Source organism: Oncorhynchus mykiss, chromosome 24 (assembly GCF_013265735.2).
Source record: "Oncorhynchus mykiss isolate Arlee chromosome 24, USDA_OmykA_1.1, whole genome shotgun sequence".
NCBI lineage: Eukaryota > Metazoa > Chordata > Actinopteri > Salmoniformes > Salmonidae > Oncorhynchus > Oncorhynchus mykiss.
In genome coordinates, this window is record NC_048588.1 from 10,476,218 (window position 1) to 10,495,345 (window position 19,128).

At 43.6% G+C, this 19,128-nt stretch overlaps 1 protein-coding gene across 4 annotated transcripts; it reads right to left on the reverse strand.

The window, feature by feature from the left end:
* Positions 1 to 1,737: 1,737 nt before the first annotated feature.
* On the reverse strand, positions 1,738 to 18,847 carry LOC110503715 (coiled-coil domain-containing protein 9). 4 transcript variants are annotated; one of them, XM_021582193.2, is made up of 16 exons: positions 18,709 to 18,846; positions 18,100 to 18,157; positions 17,639 to 17,743; positions 14,968 to 15,129; positions 11,627 to 12,124; positions 11,246 to 11,329; positions 10,959 to 11,126; positions 10,584 to 10,768; positions 9,642 to 9,706; positions 9,237 to 9,281; positions 8,473 to 8,593; positions 8,248 to 8,392; positions 7,575 to 8,118; positions 7,180 to 7,350; positions 6,429 to 6,545; positions 1,738 to 3,466 (listed from the first exon to the last, which is right to left on the reverse strand). In XM_021582193.2, exons 2-16 carry the CDS (start codon positions 18,100 to 18,102, stop codon positions 3,462 to 3,464), a joined length of 2,418 nt encoding a protein of 805 aa, XP_021437868.2. In that variant the 5' UTR covers positions 18,103 to 18,157; positions 18,709 to 18,846; the 3' UTR covers positions 1,738 to 3,461. The 4 variants fall into 4 exon arrangements, with proteins under 4 accessions (XP_021437868.2, XP_021437867.2, XP_036817288.1 ...); XM_021582192.2 differs by lacking the exon at positions 1,738 to 3,466 and adding an exon at positions 3,473 to 4,420 and having other exon boundaries at positions 18,709 to 18,847; XM_036961393.1 differs by lacking the exon at positions 1,738 to 3,466 and adding an exon at positions 3,473 to 4,420 and having other exon boundaries at positions 18,100 to 18,221; positions 18,709 to 18,807.
* Positions 18,848 to 19,128: the final 281 nt, after the last annotated feature.

A 19,128-nucleotide genomic window follows, 5' to 3' on the forward strand; every position in this document is an offset into this window, starting at 1 on the left:
CAGGTCGTTTCACTGAGCAGCCATTACGAACACAGGCTGCAAAACAGTGATCACTAAGGTCATTACAGAAAACACCAGACTGACACCTATCAGGATTATTTGTGAGGATAACATAGAGGAAAGTAGCCTTTTCTGGGTGTTTGGAGTCATACCTTGTGGGATTGGTAATAATCTGAGAAAGATTTAGGGAGTCCCATTGTTTTAGGACTTGGTCAAGTGGTTTAATAAGCATGTCCTTGTTTAGGTCAACTAGCAGGACAAATTCAGACTTAGTGTAAGGGGCCAGGATAGGGCTTAGGGCAGATAGGGTACAGGCCGGTGCTGGAGGACAATAGCACCCAGCAACAGTCAACAAAGTACTATTTGAAAGTTTTATGCTTAAAACCAGCAAATCAAATTGTTTGGGGACAGACTTGGTGGAGACAACCGAGCACTGAAGGTGATTCTTGGTAAATACCGCCACTCCCCCACCTGGAAGATCTGTCTAGCCAAAAAAAGGTTATAACCAGAAAGGTTTACATCAGTATTCAAAACACTCTTCCTTAACCCCGTCTCAGTAATGACCAACATCTGGATTGGAGCTGTGAACCCACACTTTCATTTGATCCATTTTAGGTAATAAGCTTCTAGAGTTTAACGTGCAGAAAACCCAGGCTTTAATGAGAGCAGAAATCAGTGAGGCAGATATCGGAGCACAAGTCAGAATTGGGGCCTGAAACAATAGATGGGCCAGGGTGTACATGCACATTTCCAGATATCATCAATAGTTATACAATCAAGGCACGGCATAGGACAGGGAGAGCTCTGCGTAACCAATAGAGTCAGAGTCCCGAGTGTGGGAACAAACAGTCTGTCCCACGGTTGGGTAAAGAAAGTTCGTAGTCATCAAAGCATGCAGGAGTCATGAGGCAAACAGCAAAATGCACAAGAAAATAAATAAATAACGACTTGGGGCTAGCCATCAAGTTCAGAGTCACTCGCCCCGACAATGTGTGTGATGGAGGCGAGCAAAAGCTCGGGAGGGAGGGGGGTACCTGTACCAGACAGGAGGAGACAGGCCATGGAAGACGGTGAACAGATCGCCAGGTGGAATCCAAGCAGCAGTCAACAGGAATAGGTGTCACACCCACTTGGGAGAAACTTTTATTTCTGGAGGCAGATTTCTTGTAGAAAACGCCAGTGGATGGTCTTTGAACAGCAGGAGGTGTCTTCAAATACTCCTGCCACTGGTTGGGCCCAAGGCCTCAACACCTTTCACTTCACACCTCAGTGCTAATTGAAGTTATATCTGGTCTGTCTAGCAAGCCTGGCAGCCTTAACTCAGCATTCAGTCTCCATAAATTAAAATATATCATTGTAATGTACTTTATTTTTTCTTCTTGGCTTTCAAAATAGCATCAGACCAAACACTACTCACTCAGTTCCAGGTTGGAGGGTGTCCTCAGGTCTCTGCTGTTTGTTTGCTAGAGCACCCTCTGTATAGCTTGGAAAAAGGAAACCTTGGTAGCAGTAATCTATCCGGTTAATTTGGCCAAAATTAGGTTGTATGTTTGGAGTTTTGATCTGGAGCGAAGGCCATGCTGTGGAGGGTAGCATACTGCATTTGTCCCTGATGAAAATCTCATTACTCCAAATCTATCTGTTTGAAAAAAAATGTTGAAAAATGTGAGAGCTCACATGCAGCTGTGTCTCGCTCTCTGCCTCCCCAAGACTATTGTGAATCACAAGAAACATAGAGACCTGACCACCATACATTTATTTGATATGGAAACTAAGAAGCAAAATAAACAGAACACATTTCATGTTGTACATTTGACAGTTGCGTATGAAACAATGAATTTCCTGCCAAATCACAATGTAATACTTAAAGAAAAAGCTATCAAATGTAATCTTCTGCTTGATTGATTAAAGTGTCAATATCTTGGGATAAAAACTAATTCATGGTAATCAACAGATAAACAAAGTCTTGAATTTTAGATCATGCTAGTTTAGACAGGCCAGTTACACTCCACTCCAAAAGCATACCCAAATAATGTAGTTTTATATTCAAAACGCAGACATTTTAGAAGTGCAGGAAAATTTGATGCTTGTAATACAATCACTAAGTCATCAGAAACGGAAAAGAATGAGGATATCCAAATGCAAATCACAAAGAACAAAAATAGATGCCTTTTTTCCCACACAAAACATTGGAATGTTTAGTTGGAATTCAAAATACTAAACTACATATTGCATTTCCTTGAGTTCTTGATCCATTCAATTCATTTAAACTCTTCATTCCTTTTCAAGAAATAAAATTAAAGCATAGTTTAATATCTGTGCTCGTGTTCATTATAGGTGAGCCAGATTGAGTTCATGACCAAGAGTAGGCAAAAAAAAGCCAACGAGACTTAAAAATCTAAACAAAATCTTGGTCTGTTGAGGTACATGTTGGTACATGTTGGTACATGTTGGTACATGTCTGATGCCCCTCGACTAAAACTAGAAAGGCCACTAGCGATCTATCGCAAATGAGAAACGAAAGGAAAGCTTTGGATGGTTATTAACAAACATTGTCAGGGTCACTTTATGCCTGTGCTTGGTTAAGTACAGTGTATCTCACTTAAAAATAAACTAATATCATTTTAACTACACTCCTCTTGGGGTCCCAAATCTAAACCAACTTTGTTACATGATTATTAGGAAACATAATGTACATTTTTCAATGCCATGGCTTAAATTTGTTCACATGATTTGTTTCATGACAAAATACAACTAAAATGTATTGAGTTAAGGATAAAGGGGATCAAACTCTAATCATACAAACTCCACAAAGAGAGGGTTTGGGAATCTTTAAAGTAAAGGCTATTAAAACAAGTGTGGATAAACTGTAGTCAATAAGCTGTCTATATTGAGGGAGGAGAATGCTCTTTCAACTGTTAGCATTCCATATATGTATTTTTTTGCCATGTTGAAGAGGCATAACAGTCTCTTTGACCTTTCAAAAGAGTTGGAGTTAAAAAAAATAAAATGCCAAGGTTGAACAATTGAGGTGAGAATTTCATATTTGTGAGTCTTCGCTAAATGTAATAATTTGATTTGTTAAATCATACACATATATCAAAAGGTAAAAACAAGTTGGGGCTTTGTTGACTTGACATCACAGTAAGATCCTAATTGGCTGCTATAAAACCTAAGCCATTTACCATAGTGGCTCAGATGAATGGCAGTATCATTATTCTATGCAACTTGCAGCTCAAACAGTACAGAACATATGTGGTCTGATTATTGAGGAGAGGGAGATGTTTGGAGGCCAGGTGCCTGGCCACGTCCCTCCAGGATGTCTGTGATGGCTGTTCCAGTCATGGTGTGCGAGGCCCGGTTTCCTTTCTTCTTGTCATTATTTTCTCCCCTCCTCTCTCCTCATCCTACCATCATCTGTGAACCACTAGCACTGAAAAGTCAGTTTCCCAGAGCAGCTCTCAGCCTGTCGATAGAGAACAGAGGGAGTGTGGGGGTCACTGGCTGCAAGCTGGTTTAATCTGCTGTCTGGCTGTCTGCAACACTGCTAACGCAGCACAACATGCATGGGACAGCATGGCATGGTATGGCAGGGCATGGTCCTGGTATGGTCTGGTATTAGCTCTCAGCAGACAAATAAGTACCAATAATTGTCCAAAAATGTATGCAAAACTCATTCATGATATTATAGTACTACGATATATTTAATATGCACAGATTAACGTAACCCAAGTTACTCACCATTGATAGTATGTGTCCAACAACCAAACAGGCATTTTCTGCAATGCTCATTTGATCGGGTAACAGTCCCTGTCATGGACCAATATTAGTCTCCCTCAAAAACATCAAAAGAACTCGAAGAGAGGCGGTTTTAATCAATCAGGCTCAGAGTTCAAAAGGGTCTCCATTACATCCATACCATCATGTCGGTCAGACTGCGGCTAATCTCCTCATAAAAGCCTTTCAATGCTAATTGTGCCTCTTCTTCCTGTACTTCACCGATCTCCACCCTCATTAGACTAATCGGATTTGGCGCAGTGAGCGTCTTCATTCAGCCAAAGCATAGACACCCAGGTTTAGTCCAAAATGGCACCCTATTCCCTTTGACCAGAGCCCTATAAAAGTAGTGCACTATCAATGGAATGGGGTGCTGTTTGGGATGCATACCCAGCCATTAGCTGTGGTGATTACCACCAGAGAAACACTTAAAAGGCTGTAAGGAGAAACCTAACAATGATGACAAGGACCAGACAACAAGGAATAATTTATCTACTCAGAAGAGCCTTTTACAGACTATGGGAGTTTTCACTACATTAGCTTCAATAAGAAAAACAGTCCTAACGGTATCATGTTGTGATACAGAAGTACTGCTGTCAATCACCTCATATTTGAAGTCATGGCGTCAGATGGGTGCAATAACCTACAAAAACCAAAATGAAGGGAAAAAAACAATCCATGATGAAGCTATCGGTCTACAACAGAACACTCATAAGGGTTGAGGGACAGATTCTACATTCTAGTACTCACGACTAAACATCTACAAAAATCTATTCATAGAATCCCACCTTCAAAATGGCAATTTTTGGGGGGCATTTAAGCTGCGTTGTCAAAGTGTAGTGCATTGTAGCTCCACAGGGAAATGCTACATTTATTTGTTCTGTGTATCACTAAATATACAATCTGGGCTGTTACAGATAAACTCTACTGATGTATTAAAGAGCATAAAAACTTGAGTTATTAATAATAAATGATCCACTTCTAAAAAGGCATGTCAGTGCTAATTCTTAGCACTCTGCCCTCAGAGACAAAGGGAGCGCAATGAATGCACATTATCCTACACATCGTTAAAAAATGATTTATAGAGTGCATTTTATACTGTGCTAATGGGCCACGTTTTATAATGTAACTATTAACATTATTATTATTTTTTTTAACTAAGCTTATGAGAAAGCAAGAAATGGTTTCTGAAAATATTAAAGCTAGAATCCTTAATTGAAACAATAACAAAGTGGACACACCCCTTCTGTTTAGGTATCACGCTAAGGGATGGGGCCTGGAGAAATGTAACCGCTCTCAAATTCATAGACAGAGCTATGGATGCAGACACTGACCATCCATGATATCGAGATGATCGTTTTAACCATCTTTTGGGGCTATAGTGTTTGTTTACAAACACTGGAGTAAAACAAGCTTATATTTTGGGTTCTCTCATAGAGTATGACAGTTGAACTAAGCTCATGAGGCATTTTTTTTTGTGTGTGTACTTTTTACACAATTTGTCTCCCCAATTTCGTGATATCCAAATTGGTAGTTACAGCCTTGTCCCATCGCTGCTCCCGTACAGACTCGGGAGAGGTGAAGGTCGAGAATGTGTGCCTAATGAGGCATCTCTAAGTTACACTCTTCAAGAATCCAATGGGTATACGTCATTAACTTATACGTCCAACACCGGATGTGGCAACTAAGTATTTTAGCTTTAAGTGAGAAACACAGGAATCGTTGTGTTTGTCATTGAAGAGCTTTAAAGAGACGCGGTATTCAACCTTCCTAGGAATGTCAAAGTGGAGACTCTGGGAAAGGCTAAGTTATGCATTTTGATGACATGAGACAAAATACATAACAAACAGGGCAAAAAAACAAACATTTTCCAAACACACATGTGATTGGTGGTTTCAATTGAGTAATGCACTGTTTAAACATGTTCTGTTACCATCCAATGAGTGTCTAGTTCTGGTTAGCATCATTTGCAACATTCCATTTCAGGCGTAGTGAAGTCTTTGCCAAACAGACGTCAATTTAAGAAGCAGCACGACGAGGAAAAATTAAAGGAAGAGCAAATTTGATTTCTCATCCTTCTCAAGCCACTCTTCATCCCATATGACAGTCATGCGATTAACAAACCCATGAAAAACAGAAAATATATATGATTCTGCTCATTCGAGGTTGGGGACAGGGTGGGCAGCATGCGTAGTAAATGCATTAACCCACAAAACAAGGAAATGAGAAGGAGAACCAAAAGGAAAGGTGTTGAAGGGGTAAAACGACAGGGGTTCACACAGTGAGGTGTGGTAGCCATAGTGATGGCGACGGAGGTTAGTACATTCATTTCCCCAGGAGGAAACAGCAAGGCGGAGGAGTTTCACAGAGGATTTGGAGAAAAGAGAGGGCTTCAATTGGCCAAAGAATGCCAAGTGATGCAGTGAGTGACAGTAGACGTCGGTTGTGGGGTCATGCCAGTCAGCCAACTTCCGACAGACAGATGGAGAGGACAGAGAGAGGTGAGTGGCGAACAAAGAAAAATAAATAAGAGGGAAAGATAGAGGGAAAGAGGGAGGTACGTTGGTTTGTGTTTTGTGGTTAGTGCTCGGCGGGAGTCAGAGACTTCTTACAGAAAGCCACCGTCTCAAAGTCAGTGATATGAACCGCACCTGAAGACGACTGTTCCGAGGTGTCTGGGGCCATCTCTGGGGCAGTGGCCAGCTCAGACAGGCTCTGGTCAATCACCAGGACAGGGGTAAGAGTGGCGGCAGGGGTCTCCTCCTCATCTGGTTCAGATGGTACAGGGAAGGAAGAACGAGTCAGACACATCATTTGATTTTTACCACAACCTTCAAATGGTCATAAATATAAAATGTCAGGTGACCATAAGCAACAGTGCTGCTTTGCCTGCATTTATATTATGTGTGTAATTCAGCCCTATGGGATCTTTTAGTCACCATATTAACAATAAAGGCAGAGTGCAGTCGAAAACATGAAATTCATGTGTTTTATATATATTTCTGGAGGCTGGAATAATACTGTGAAATAGTGAAAATTATGATAATGCCCTTTTAGTGTAAGAGCTGTTTGAAAAGGCCGCCTGAAATTTCTGCCTGTTTAGGTGGGATGGAGTTCTGGCCTGCCTGGTGACATCAAGCCAATTAGTTAATAGACCAATAAGAAAGAAAGTTCTAAACCTTTCTACGAATAACAGCTAGTTTTCAGTTGTCCCCTCCCCACTCAGACCACTCACAGACGGTCTTAGCAAAATTCTTGCTTGAGAAATTCTTCTTTGCTAAGAAGCTATTTTTGTTTATTTTTTACCATTTTAATTGAAAACTATTGGTAAGGTACTCCATTGTTACCCAGAAATGATTTGATATTGAGATAAAAACAGCTGCTTTGCAGTGTGATAATTACCCTCTGTGGGGGTAGCAGGTGTCTCTTGGGCTGGTGGAGTGGTTGTAGTCTCCTCTTTCTCTGGGAGGTCAGTGGGGGTAGAGACAAGCTCTAATGATGATGATGATGATGATGATACAGAAGTTATTTCCTGGATCAGAGTCTCCTCCGGTGGAGCAGCAGTGACCACAACTGTGAGTTATAGAGAACGATAGGGGGAGGGTATGAGTGTGGATGAAAAACCCCCCAGAACAGACTACTGATAGAATGCTGAGCATCAAAACACACATCTTCTTCTGATCAACTTTGCAGGTTTATCCTGAATTAAAAGGGTAGCACATTCAACAGCATGCCAAATGTATGTTATGCTCTTGCAACATAATACAACCGTCAAACCAGTATATAAATATCTGTACCTGTCCGTGTGTCCCTCTCCTTCTCTGGCTCTGCTGGCTTGCTGGGACTGGGGGTTGGGCTGGGGCTGGAGTTGCGGTTGTCTTCTTGGACCTTAACCTGGGCAGGGCTTCCCTCAGTGCTAGGCGGTTTCAGGTGGTTCTCCCCCATACTGCTCCGGGGGGACTGCATCTCCATCTCCTCCCCCCAGTCTGTGACAGGCTGGTGGCCGTCCAGGGGAGAGAAGGGGCTGAGGGGCTTGGGGCCAGCGGGGGAGTCCTGAGCCTCCTGTTGGGAGGGGATGTAGACCTTGGGCCTCGGGGTGCGCTGCTCTTTAGGACTGGCTGCGGAGGGGGGAGTGGAGGGAGGAGGTGAGGTGGCGGCGGGCTTCCCTGCTGTGGTTTCTGAGCGAGGTGCCTTCGTCGGGGACAGTCCGTCTTTCCCTTCCTCATCCCCCTCATCGTCTCCCTCCGAGTCATCAACCCCGTCCATATCCTCGTCCTCTTCGTCGCTGGCATCCTCCCACTCATCCTCATCCTCCTCTGCGTCACCACTCTTCTCCTCCATCTAAGAGGGAAAGAAACAGACAAGTCACCTCTTAATGTGGATCATGGAAAGAGATCATGTTCAAAAACAACACAGGCATACATGTGCTAAAACACAGACCCCAGTGTGGGGTGGTGGGAGACGACATACCTTTTGTGATGAGGGAGCTTTGGGCTTCGCTTCCTCCTTCCGAGTCTTCTCCTCCTTCTTGGGTTTGTCTTCCTTCTCTTTCTCCCCGTCCTCCTCCTTCTCCCCGTCCTCCTCCTTCTCCACCTCCCAGCGGTTATCGTGCATGCTGTCAAAGAGATCCAGTCAGTGGAATGGAGAGGAACCAAAACAACAGATGCAGTCAGAGCCTTAGAAGAGAAGCTATACCTGTAGCTCTGTCTCTGTCCTCGTCCCCTCCCCCGCTCTCCACGGCCCCCCTCCCTGGGTCCTCTACCCTGCCCCAGGAAGTCTCCGAACGTGGGCACCTTGGGAGGCGCCTTCACCTCGTCTGCGGGAAGTAAAGGATGAGGGAGGAAGAGAGTTCAGTTTAGAGGGTTTGGGGTGGAAGACTAGGTTTCAAGACCTTGAAAACAAATGAATGGCAGCCCCAGTACTGACACAGCAGCGCTGCTCTGAAATGGCACCCTATTCCCTTTATAGTGAACTACTTTTGACCAGGACCCTAGTTAAAAGTAGTGCACTAATAAGGGAATAGGGTGCCATTTGGGGGACACACATTTGCTGTTGGGTTTCGAGGAAGGGATGGAGAAATACTGCAACACATAGCAGCTCAGAGACGCCACAGAGCGACAACTGTGAGACAAACACACACGGACACACAGCCAAAGCAAGTGCATTCAATGAGGGAGGCTAGTTCCATCCTCAGGAGAGCATCTGAGGGGCAATGCATATATTCAGACTACAGACACACTGGTATTCCTGGCTAGGTTGTGCTTGATCAACCCGTGGCGGCATTCCATGGTTGTCTCGAAGTCAGACGTGATGTCTAGAATAGGGCTCAGTCCCAAATAGCACCTCTATTAACTATTTAGTTCACGACTTGGGAATCAGATGCCGTTCGGGACACAACCTAACACACACGCGGGGGGACACGGAACACACACCAACTCAGTCCCATGCCATTGGCTAACCTGAGGCCCTGCCGTGAGGCTGCGTGCGGGAGCCACGCCCCCTGGCTGTGGGGAGGACACACAGAGTGACATCACTCACATCACTACACACAGGGCCACCACAACAACACTATCTACCATATACACAGATAATACACTATGTTAACGGGGCCTGGATAAAAGTGTTCTTCAAATGAGAGTGTTGCTCAGACAAAGCATCAACGTGTCTAAGGGAAAGGTTTAGGTTTGAAGTGTTGATTGTGTGCGTGCACTTATCCGTGAATGGGTGAACGTGTTTGTTTGGGATAGAGAGGGAGAAAGGGTTGAGTAAAGTCTGCCGTCCTTGTCCGTCAGTGATTGTGGAACAGTGGGAACTAACAACGCCTTGTCATCAGAGTCTGGGGGGGGGGCGGGGGTGTGACTTGCCTCTCCTTCTGCCTCCCTGGTCTGGCAGCATGGCCTCTGCAGCCACAGCTGGGTCCTCCTTAAACCTGTGAAAGCGCCGCAGGGTCAGACCTTCTCACCCTGTCACACTGCATCACCACTGGACCTGTCAATCCCTACCTGCCACCACCCCCACACCTATCGCACCTTCACAAGAAACAGAGACATGCCTAAAGGACAATCAGACTTGTGAACATATTCCCTAGCTGGGTATTGCCGCTTTCCATGTTATCTGTCTGTAGCTTGTGAGGTGTGGAAACACTGTTTCCGTTATGCATTTTGTTTTCTTGCTTTTTGTGCTATTGCGCTGTCTGTCTGATACATGTAGTTTGTCCTATGCTGCTCTGCATGTGCTCGCTGTTCATCATTTATCTGTATTCTTAATAAACTGCCCAGGGACTTGCGGTTGAAAATTAGCCGGCTGGCTAAAACTAGCACTTTTACTGAAACGTTGATGAATGTGCACTGTCCCTGTAAACATTTTAAAAACTCAAACGCAACCCCTTCTCACGGCCAAGCCCCTGACCAGCCTCCCTCCTGTATGGACCTCCTAATCTCACATGGCCTCATGCTCTCATGGCTAAAGAAAGACCTAAAGAGAGGATGTATTGAATGTGAGATGTTTATCCACTATTATTTAGATATGTCCTATTCCAGTCATCTTGCTCCTGTGGTTCTCCCTTTCTGGGCTGCATCTCAGGATGTACAGTAAATTGAACACAACATCTAAAACATCAAGTGTGGCATCCGGTAATAATGAGATATTTAGGAGCGGTGTTGTCATTCCTGGGCTTCAGTAGGCACTGTCTGGTTTGGTTCACTGAATGCCTGCTGTTGTGGTGTTTTTGTGAATAAAGCCCTGGCTGTCTCCGTGATCAGAGCGTGTCAGTGGTGTTCGCGGTTCTCCTCCAGTCGGTCACTCACAAGCCGTCAGTCTTCTGGGCATCCCATTCCCGTCTCCACTGGCCCGTGGCGTTCCTGTGCCTGGCCAGACGCTCCTCGTCAATCTCCTCACGCTCCTTCTTCCAGCGGAGGTACTCGGCACGCTCCCGGCCCGTCATAGACATGGTCATATCCATGGAGCCCTTAGGGCCTCCTGGTCTCCGACTCTGTTGGAGAGAGAGAGAGAGAAAGAGAGAGAGGAAGTGTAAAGTAGCAGGATGTAAGAGAGAAGGGAACAGATAAATCAAACTTTGTTCTAATTTTGAATAAAGGAATCATTTCAACAAAATGAAGAAGACAAACCACACAGAACATTTGACCGATCAGGTCTTCTACAAAACAGAACAGAGCACTCACTGTCCACTCCTTCTCCAGCTCAGATCCCGTCTTCACATTGTCAAAATCTACTCCACCCCAGTTTCGGACATGTCGGCGGCTGCCCTCCTTGCGGTCCATGTCCGGGACTGGGCCGGAGCGCCGCGGGTCATCCAGGAAGTTACGGATGGGCTTGTCTCCCTCGGCAGGCTGCAGAAGGATTCCAAAGACAGCACCCTTACCCTATCTATTTCAGGTCTTCAACGCTAAACTGTCATCAAATAATCTGATAGTAATCCAATTTTTACAAAATGGCTTCCTGTACAAACCCTTTGTCCTCTTTCATACTCTGCAATCTTCTCCATCTCCTCGTTCATCTTCTCAATGTTCTGCCTCCTTTTCTCCTCCCACTCCTACAGAGACGCACAATATTTTAGAAAGAATAAAGAGAATAGAGGAGCATGCCATCCCAATTCGCTAAATTTCACACCCATATATTCTAAATCTTGTTCAGTCTTTTTCTTCAATTACTATAGTATGTACTCATCTTCCCATTACTCATGTCATTGCAAAGTAACCAACATCATCATCATCAAGATACACAGTCCAACCATCATTATGGAGACTATACCCATGGTAAACCTCAACCTGGCACATCTATAGCAACATTGCCTCGCTAGTTATTAGCTGATATGATTTTGCTCACAGACCTTAGACTTCCTGTCACCACCCTGTGGTCCTCCTCCTTCTTCTCTTTCTCGTCCTCCTCGGCCTCCTCTTCCTCTCCGTCCTCCGCGTGGAGCACGTTCACTGCGGCCGGGCCCCTCTCCTGGCCCCTCCATGACTGGACCCCTGTCCTCTCGTGGAGGACCCCTGTCCTCTCGCGGACCCCTGTCCTCTCGTGGAGGACCTCTGTCCTCTCGTGGAGGACCTCTGTCCTCTCGTGGTGGACCCCTGTCCTCTCGTGGACCCCTGTCCTCTCGTGGTGGTCTGTCATGGGCCTGGCGTGGGTCTGCTAGGAGTCTGTCAGGGCGTTGCTCTCTCCTCTCCTGCCGTGGTCCTCCCCCTCTCTGTCCACCCCTGCTGAGCCGCCCGGACCCGGCCCTCAGCGGAGGGCTTTCACCTTGGGCTCTGGGGCCGTCTCCCTCTTCAGAGTCCCGCCTGCCTCGAGGTGGCCCTTGTTTCCAGTCATTGATCACCCGTTTCTCCTGCAGGGAGAACACATGTTTTGATTAGACCCGCTTGACCCACTAAAAGACCGGAATAAACCTTGCATACATACAGTGCTATATTGTCACTCCAAATTCCCAGACACACAACAGATGTCTCTGAAAACAAAGGTCAACAATATAATACAGTGGGGGGGAAAAGTATTTAGTCAGCCACCAATTGTGCAAGTTCTCCCACTTAAAAAGCTGAGAGAGGCCTGTAATTTTTATCATAGGTACACTTCAACTATGACAGACAAAATGAGAGAAAAAAAATCCAGAAAATCACATTGTAGGATTTTTAATGAATTTATTTGCAAATTATGGTGGAAAATATGTATTTGGTCACCTACAAACAAGCAAGATTTCTGGCTCTCACAGACCTGTAACTTCTTCTTTAAGAGGCTCATCTGTCCTCCACTCGTTACCTGTATTAATGGCACCTGTTTGAAGTTGTTATCAGTATAAAAGACACCTGTCCACAACCTCAAACAGTCACACTCCAAACTCCACTATGGTCAAGACCAAAGAGCTGTCAACGGACACCAGAAACAAAATTGTAGACCTGCACCAGGCTGGGAAGACTGAATCTGCAATAGGTAAGCAGCTTGGTTTGAAGAAATCAACTGTGGGAGCAATTATTAGGAAATGGAAGACATACAAGACCACTGATAATCTCCCTCGTTCTGGGGCTCCACATAAGATCTCACCCCGTGGGGTCAAAATGATCACAAGAACGGTGAGCAAAAATCCCAGAACCACACGGGGGGACCTACTGAATGACCTGCAGAGAGCTGGGACCAAAGTAACAAAGCCTACCATCAGTAACACACTACGCCACCAGGGACTCAAATCCTGCAGTGCCAGACGTGTCCCCCTGCCCCCAGCCAGTACATGTCCAGCCCTGTCTGAAGTTTGCTAGAGAGCATTTGGATGATCCAGAAGAAGATTGGGAGAATTTCATCTGACCATATGACACCAAAATATACATTTTTGGTAAAAACTCAACTCGTCGTGTTTGGAGGACAAAGAATGCTGAGTTGCATCCAAAGAACACCATACCTACTGTGAAGCATGGGGGTGGAAACATCATGCTTTGGGGCTGTTTTTCTGCAAAGGGACCAGGACGACTGATCCGTGTAAAGGAAAGAATGAATGGGGCCATGTATCGTGAGATTTTGAGTGAAAACCTCCTTCCATCAGCAAGGGCATTGAAGATGAAACGTGGCTGGGTCTTTCAGCATGACAATGATCCCAAACACACCGCCCGGGCAACGAAGGAGTGGCTTCGTAAGAAGCATTTCAAGGTCCTGGAGTGGCCTAGCCAGTCTCCAGATCTCAACCCCATAGAAAATCTTTGGAGGGAGTTGAAAGTCCGTGTTGCCCAGCAACAGCCCCAAAACATCACTGCTCTAGAGGAGATCTGCATGGAGGAATGGGCCAAAATACCAGCATCAGTGTGTGAAAACCTTTTGAAGACTTACAGAAAACGTTTGACCTCTGTTATATACCCTTTGTTGGCAATGACAAAGTATTGAGATAAACGTTTGTTATTGACCAAATACTTATTTTCCACCATAATTTGCAAATAAATTCATCAAAAATCCTACAATGTGATTTTCTGGATTGTTTTCCTCATTTTGTATGTCATAGTTGAAGTGTACCTATGATGAAAATGACAGGCCTCTCTCATCTTTGTAAGTGGGAGAACTTGCACAATTGGTGGCTGACTAAATACTTTTTTGCCGCACTGTATAAGGTGCAAGAAGACTTAGGTGTCTGAGCTTTTAACTCTAAAACGTATCCATATCATAACCCATTTAGGGCAATACTACAGCACCCTCAACAAGTCCCTTCTTGTCTGAATGAGTGACCTTTAGTGTGAAGAGTGGGGTGGATCACAGCTGTAGGGGCCATCTGAGACCCAAAAAACCTCACCAGGCTTTGATTAAAATGTACTCCAGCCTGTCTCTCCAGTCCACAGGAGGCTGATTAAAAAACATACTGTCTGACAGGAGGTAGTATGTACTGGAATTACATTCAAGAGCAGCAATGGCTCGAGAGCATCCCCTTCAGGTAGAAATACAGGGTGCATAGGCTCTAGTCAAAAGTAGTGCTTTATGTAGCAAATAGGCTGCCATTTGGGACAACCATAGCAAGGGATTTGCATTCACCTCTACCTATGTAGAACAGAATTATATAACTTACCCATCTGAATATACAGTAGATGTATAATCATCAAGCTGAAGCAGGGGTATAAAGTTGGAACCAGACACAATTTCCATGAGTGGTTTCAAAACATCTCTCTGTTCATGGTGTACGTCATCACTTTCCTGTCTGTGTCAGGAATACCACTCAGCTAGCATCATTTCACCCAGCTGCTTTAAGATATATGTCCCTCTCAAGTGTACCTCATTTCAACATCCTCCATTAGGTATCACTAATCTCATCCAGCTGCCACAGCAGGGGAATATGAATAGTTTGACTGACAGGAAATTGGATGTGAGCGGGCAAATAGATGTGCACCTGTTAAAGTCTATGAGACTTGTTCTGGTAGAGGCCATCTTTCAGAGCTCAGGGGGTTCTCTCCAAGCAAAGTGTTTGAGAGTGCACATTGTCATGTTTGTGGTCTTCTTAAATCATGTTTATTCAGTTGGCACAAACTGAATAAATAGTTTTCAAATGGAAAATGTGTGTTCTTATTGGACAGGTTCAGGTAGTAACTAGTCCATATCTAATTTTTGTGCCTAATGAACATGATTTATTTGGGCATTCGTTAGCTTGGTCTGATATAACCTGGTACTACAGTATGTGCTGAGACAGAGCCCTCATTCTGGCCTCACCCCTGCAGGTTTGGAGAGGTCTACGGTGACAGTGAAGCTCTCTTTCTCTGTCCTCCATCTGTCTCCCTCTGGCGGGCCATCGTGAGGGCGGCTCTTCCTGGGTGGGTGCGTCTTCACGGCAATCCCCTCTTGCTCCGCCTTCTTTTTGTCCTCTTCTATTTCCTGCAGAAAGATAACAAAACAAAGGTTGGCTGATGATAGACTCACAAAGGCGCATCAGTGTCTCTCCCTAACCTGATAAATCAAGCATGAATACAGGGAGATTCAACAGAAAAGTATAATAACCATAATATGAATATCTTGACAGTCAGATATCTATTTTGCGATGTGGCCGTGCAATTTACAGTACTAGTCAAAAGTTTGGACACAGCTACTCATTCAAGGGTTTCTCTTTAGTTTGACTATTTTCTACATTGTAGAATAATAGTAAACGTCAAAGCTATGAAATAACACATATGGAATCATAAAGTAACCAAATAAACTAGAGTCAACATATATTTTATATTATTCAAAGTAGCCACCCTTTGCCAGTGGTGGATAAAAGTACACAATGTCATACTTGAGCAAAGGTATAGATACTTAAATAGAAAGTACAAGTGAAAGTCAGCCAGTAAAATACTACTTGAGTAAAAGTCTAAAAGCATTTGGTTTTAAATATACTTAAGTATCAAAAGTAAGTCATTTAAAATTCCTTATATTAACCAAAGCAGACAGCACCATTTTCTTGTTTTTAAAATGTACGGACTGCCGGACTCCAACACTGAGACAATATTTACAAAAGATGCATTTATGTTTAGTGTGTCGCCAGGCCAGACGCACGAGGGGATGACCACATTATCTCTTGATAAGTGCGTCAATTTAATTATTTTCCTGTCCTGCTAAGCATTCAAAATGTAATGAGTACTTTGGTTGTCAGGGGAAATGTATTGAGTAAAAAGTATAATATTGTCTTTAGGAATGTAGTGAAGTAAAAGTTGTCAAAAATATAAATAGTAAAGTAAAGTACGGATACCCCAAAAAACTACTTAAGTAGTACTTTAAAGTATTTTTACACCACTGCCCTTTGCCTTGATGACAGCTTTGCACACTCTTGGCACTCTCAGTTTCACCTGGAATGCTATTCCAACTGTCTTAACGAGTTCCCACATATGCTGAGCACTTGTTGGCTGCTTTTCCTTCACTCTGTGGTCCAACTCATTCTAAACCATCTCAATTAGGTTGAGGTCAGGTGATTGTGGAGGCCAGGTCATCTGATGCAGCAGTCCATCACCTTCCTTCTTGGTCAAATAGCCCTTACACAGCTTGGAGGTGTGTTGGGTCATTGTCCTGTTGAAAAACAAATGATACTCCCACAAAGCGCAAACCAGATGGGATGGCATATCACTGCAGAATGCTGTGGTAACCATGCTGATTAAGTGTTCCTTGAATTCTAAATAAATCACAGACAGTGTCACCAGCAAAGCACCCCTACACCATCACACATCCTCCTCCATGTTTCATGGTGGGAACCACACATGCGGAGATCAAGCGTTGACCTACTCTGCGTCTCACAAAGACACAGCGGTTGGAACCAAAAATCTCAAATTAGGACTCATCAGAACAAAGGACAGATTTCCACCTATCTAATGTCCATTGCTCGTGTTTCTTGGCCAGAGGCATATCTCTTCTTATTATTGCTGTCCTTTAGTAGTGGTTTCTTTGCAGCAATTCTATCTCGGAGGCCTGATTCACAGTCTCCTGAACAGTTGATGTTGAGATGTGTCTGTTACTTGAACTCGGTGAAGCATTTATTTGGGCTGCAATTTCTGAGGCTGGTAACTCTGATGAACATATCCTCTACAGCAGAGGTAACTCTGGGTCTTTCTTTCCTGTGGCGGTCCTCATGAGAGGCAGTTTCATCATAGCGCTTGATGGTTTTTGCGACTGCACTTGAAGAAACTTTCAAAGTTCTTGAAATTTTCCAGATTGACTGACCTTCATGTCTTAAAGTAATGATGGACTGTCATTTCTCTTTGCTTATTTGAGCTGTTCTTGTCAAAATATGGACTTGGTCTTTTACCAAACAGGTCTATCTTCTGTATACCGTTCCTACTTTGTCACAACACAACTGATTGGCTCAAACGCATTAAGAAGGAAAGAAATTCCACAAATAAACTTTTAACAAGGCACAACTGTTAATTGAAATACATTCCAGGTGACTATCTCATGAAGCTGGTTGAGAGAATGCCAAGAGTGTGCAAAGCTGTCATCAAGGCAAAGTGTGGCTACTTTGAAGAATTGTTTATGTTTAACACTTTTTTGGTTACTACATGATTCCATGTGTGTTGCTTCATAGTTTTAATGACTTCACTATTATTCTACAATGTAGAAAATAGTAAAAAATTAAAATAAAATAAAAACCTTGAATGAGTAAGTGTCCAAACTTTTGACTGGTACTGTAGCTGTTTGATATAAGCTAATAACATAATACAATAGGGTATATTATTTAGCATATTTAGCAGACACTAATCTGAAGCAAGTTATAGTGTGTACATACATTTTCGAATGGGTGGTCACAATGGGAATCGTACCCACAATCCTGACATTGCAAGTGCCATGTTCTACCAACTGTACCACACAGATAATGCTGCTGCAACAACAGGGCTATATCTCTGATCCTGTGGGAGCTCACCTGGTACCTCCGGACCAGAGCTTCATTCTTCTTGCGCAGGGCCTCGATCCGTCTGTCAAGCTCTGCATCCTTCTCCTCCTTTGTCTTGAGATCCACCACTGTAGACTGAGAAATTGAAGGTGTATATACATTTAGAATAAGATTCTACAGAGATTCTACAACGTGTTGGTCAAAACAAGCACTGTGATTGGTGCTGATCTACGGTACTCGGCCACAGCCGTCCTAACACAGTTGTTTCCCACTGTACAATTACTTTAGTATTGCATGTCATAGTTAACCAACTACCAACTAGTATCAGCACATTTGATTCCCATTATGGTTTGCATTATCACATATTCTCAGAGAAGCTATTATGTATGATTATGCAATGTTTGAATTAAGACTAAAATAATATATCAGCCTAAACTAGTCAATCTGCAAAATTACAACACATAATATATAATTGCATTTCAGAAGCTCACCATGGCCTCTAGCCCGTCCTGATGCGCAGGTGGTGGGCTGAAATCCTGCCTCTTCCAGCTGATGTGGGTTTAAAAAAGGTCTGTGAGAAATGCAGCCTGAAGGGTTGTTTACACAATGACCACTGCTGTGCATAGAAGGGGGATGCAAATGTGAAACAACCGTGTGTACAGCATGAACGGAGTACCAGAATGGAATTGGCCACTTAAAGACTATTGGTAGCCAATAATTACATAAAGCGAAGGTGTTGTAGCCTACGTGAATCCATAAATCCTTCATGAGTCCAAGCTGCGTTCTGTGAGAAAGCCTTCTTAAGCGTATTAGTGAGTGCACATAACCTAGAAAGGAGCTTAAAATTATACGCAAACCACATGTTATAGCAAATACCTTACACATTAGCCTCTCTTTAAAAATTAAACAAGTAAGTAACCTTGGTTTTAATAGTTTTATTTAGACACATGTGAGGTATGCACACCACACCGGGCCATGTCTGCGCTATCAATATGGAGTTGAAGCCCCCTGTTGGAAGTAACTGCATTAAAAATATGCAACATTGTTTATGAGGTTGGCGTAAAGATACAAAGTATCACAATACAGTCGAACTAGATTACCTTTATCAAAGCGAGTTGTGTTTACCGACAGTGTGATCAATACAATGTATCAGATCCAGCTCCACGACATTGTATCCCCATACTAATTTCCTGTAATGGCAATTCAACTTCCTGCCAAATTTGGAACCTTCACAGTTTTTAAAGAGACAGTAAGCATAGCGTGCTATTTCAAACCTGCCTCCACAATGTGGGCTATGTTAACAGATAAATAGCCTATATATCTAGGAAATAAATGAACGGATAGCAGTTTATGTTTGGTAAGGATTCACTTGAGTGAAAATGCATATAATTTGCCTACATCTGCCAAATCCACAAGGGGGCGACAATGTCTACCAAAAAAAATACACCAATAATCCTGCGTTGTCAAATCTGGTAGTCAACATCTATCAGTTATTGTGGTTATTATAAGGGTTCGGTTAT

What these genes read in the sequence shown, in the direction of transcription:
- LOC110503715 (XM_021582192.2), bottom strand. An exon ending in GCCTCACGGCAGGGCCTCAG is followed by an intron (nt 8,594 to 9,236) that starts GTTAGCCAATGG and finishes TACTTCCCGCAG; the next exon opens with ACGAGGTGAAGGCGCCTCCC. An exon ending in GGACAGAGACAGAGCTACAG is followed by an intron (nt 8,393 to 8,472) that starts GTATAGCTTCTC and finishes TCTCTTTGACAG; the next exon opens with CATGCACGATAACCGCTGGG.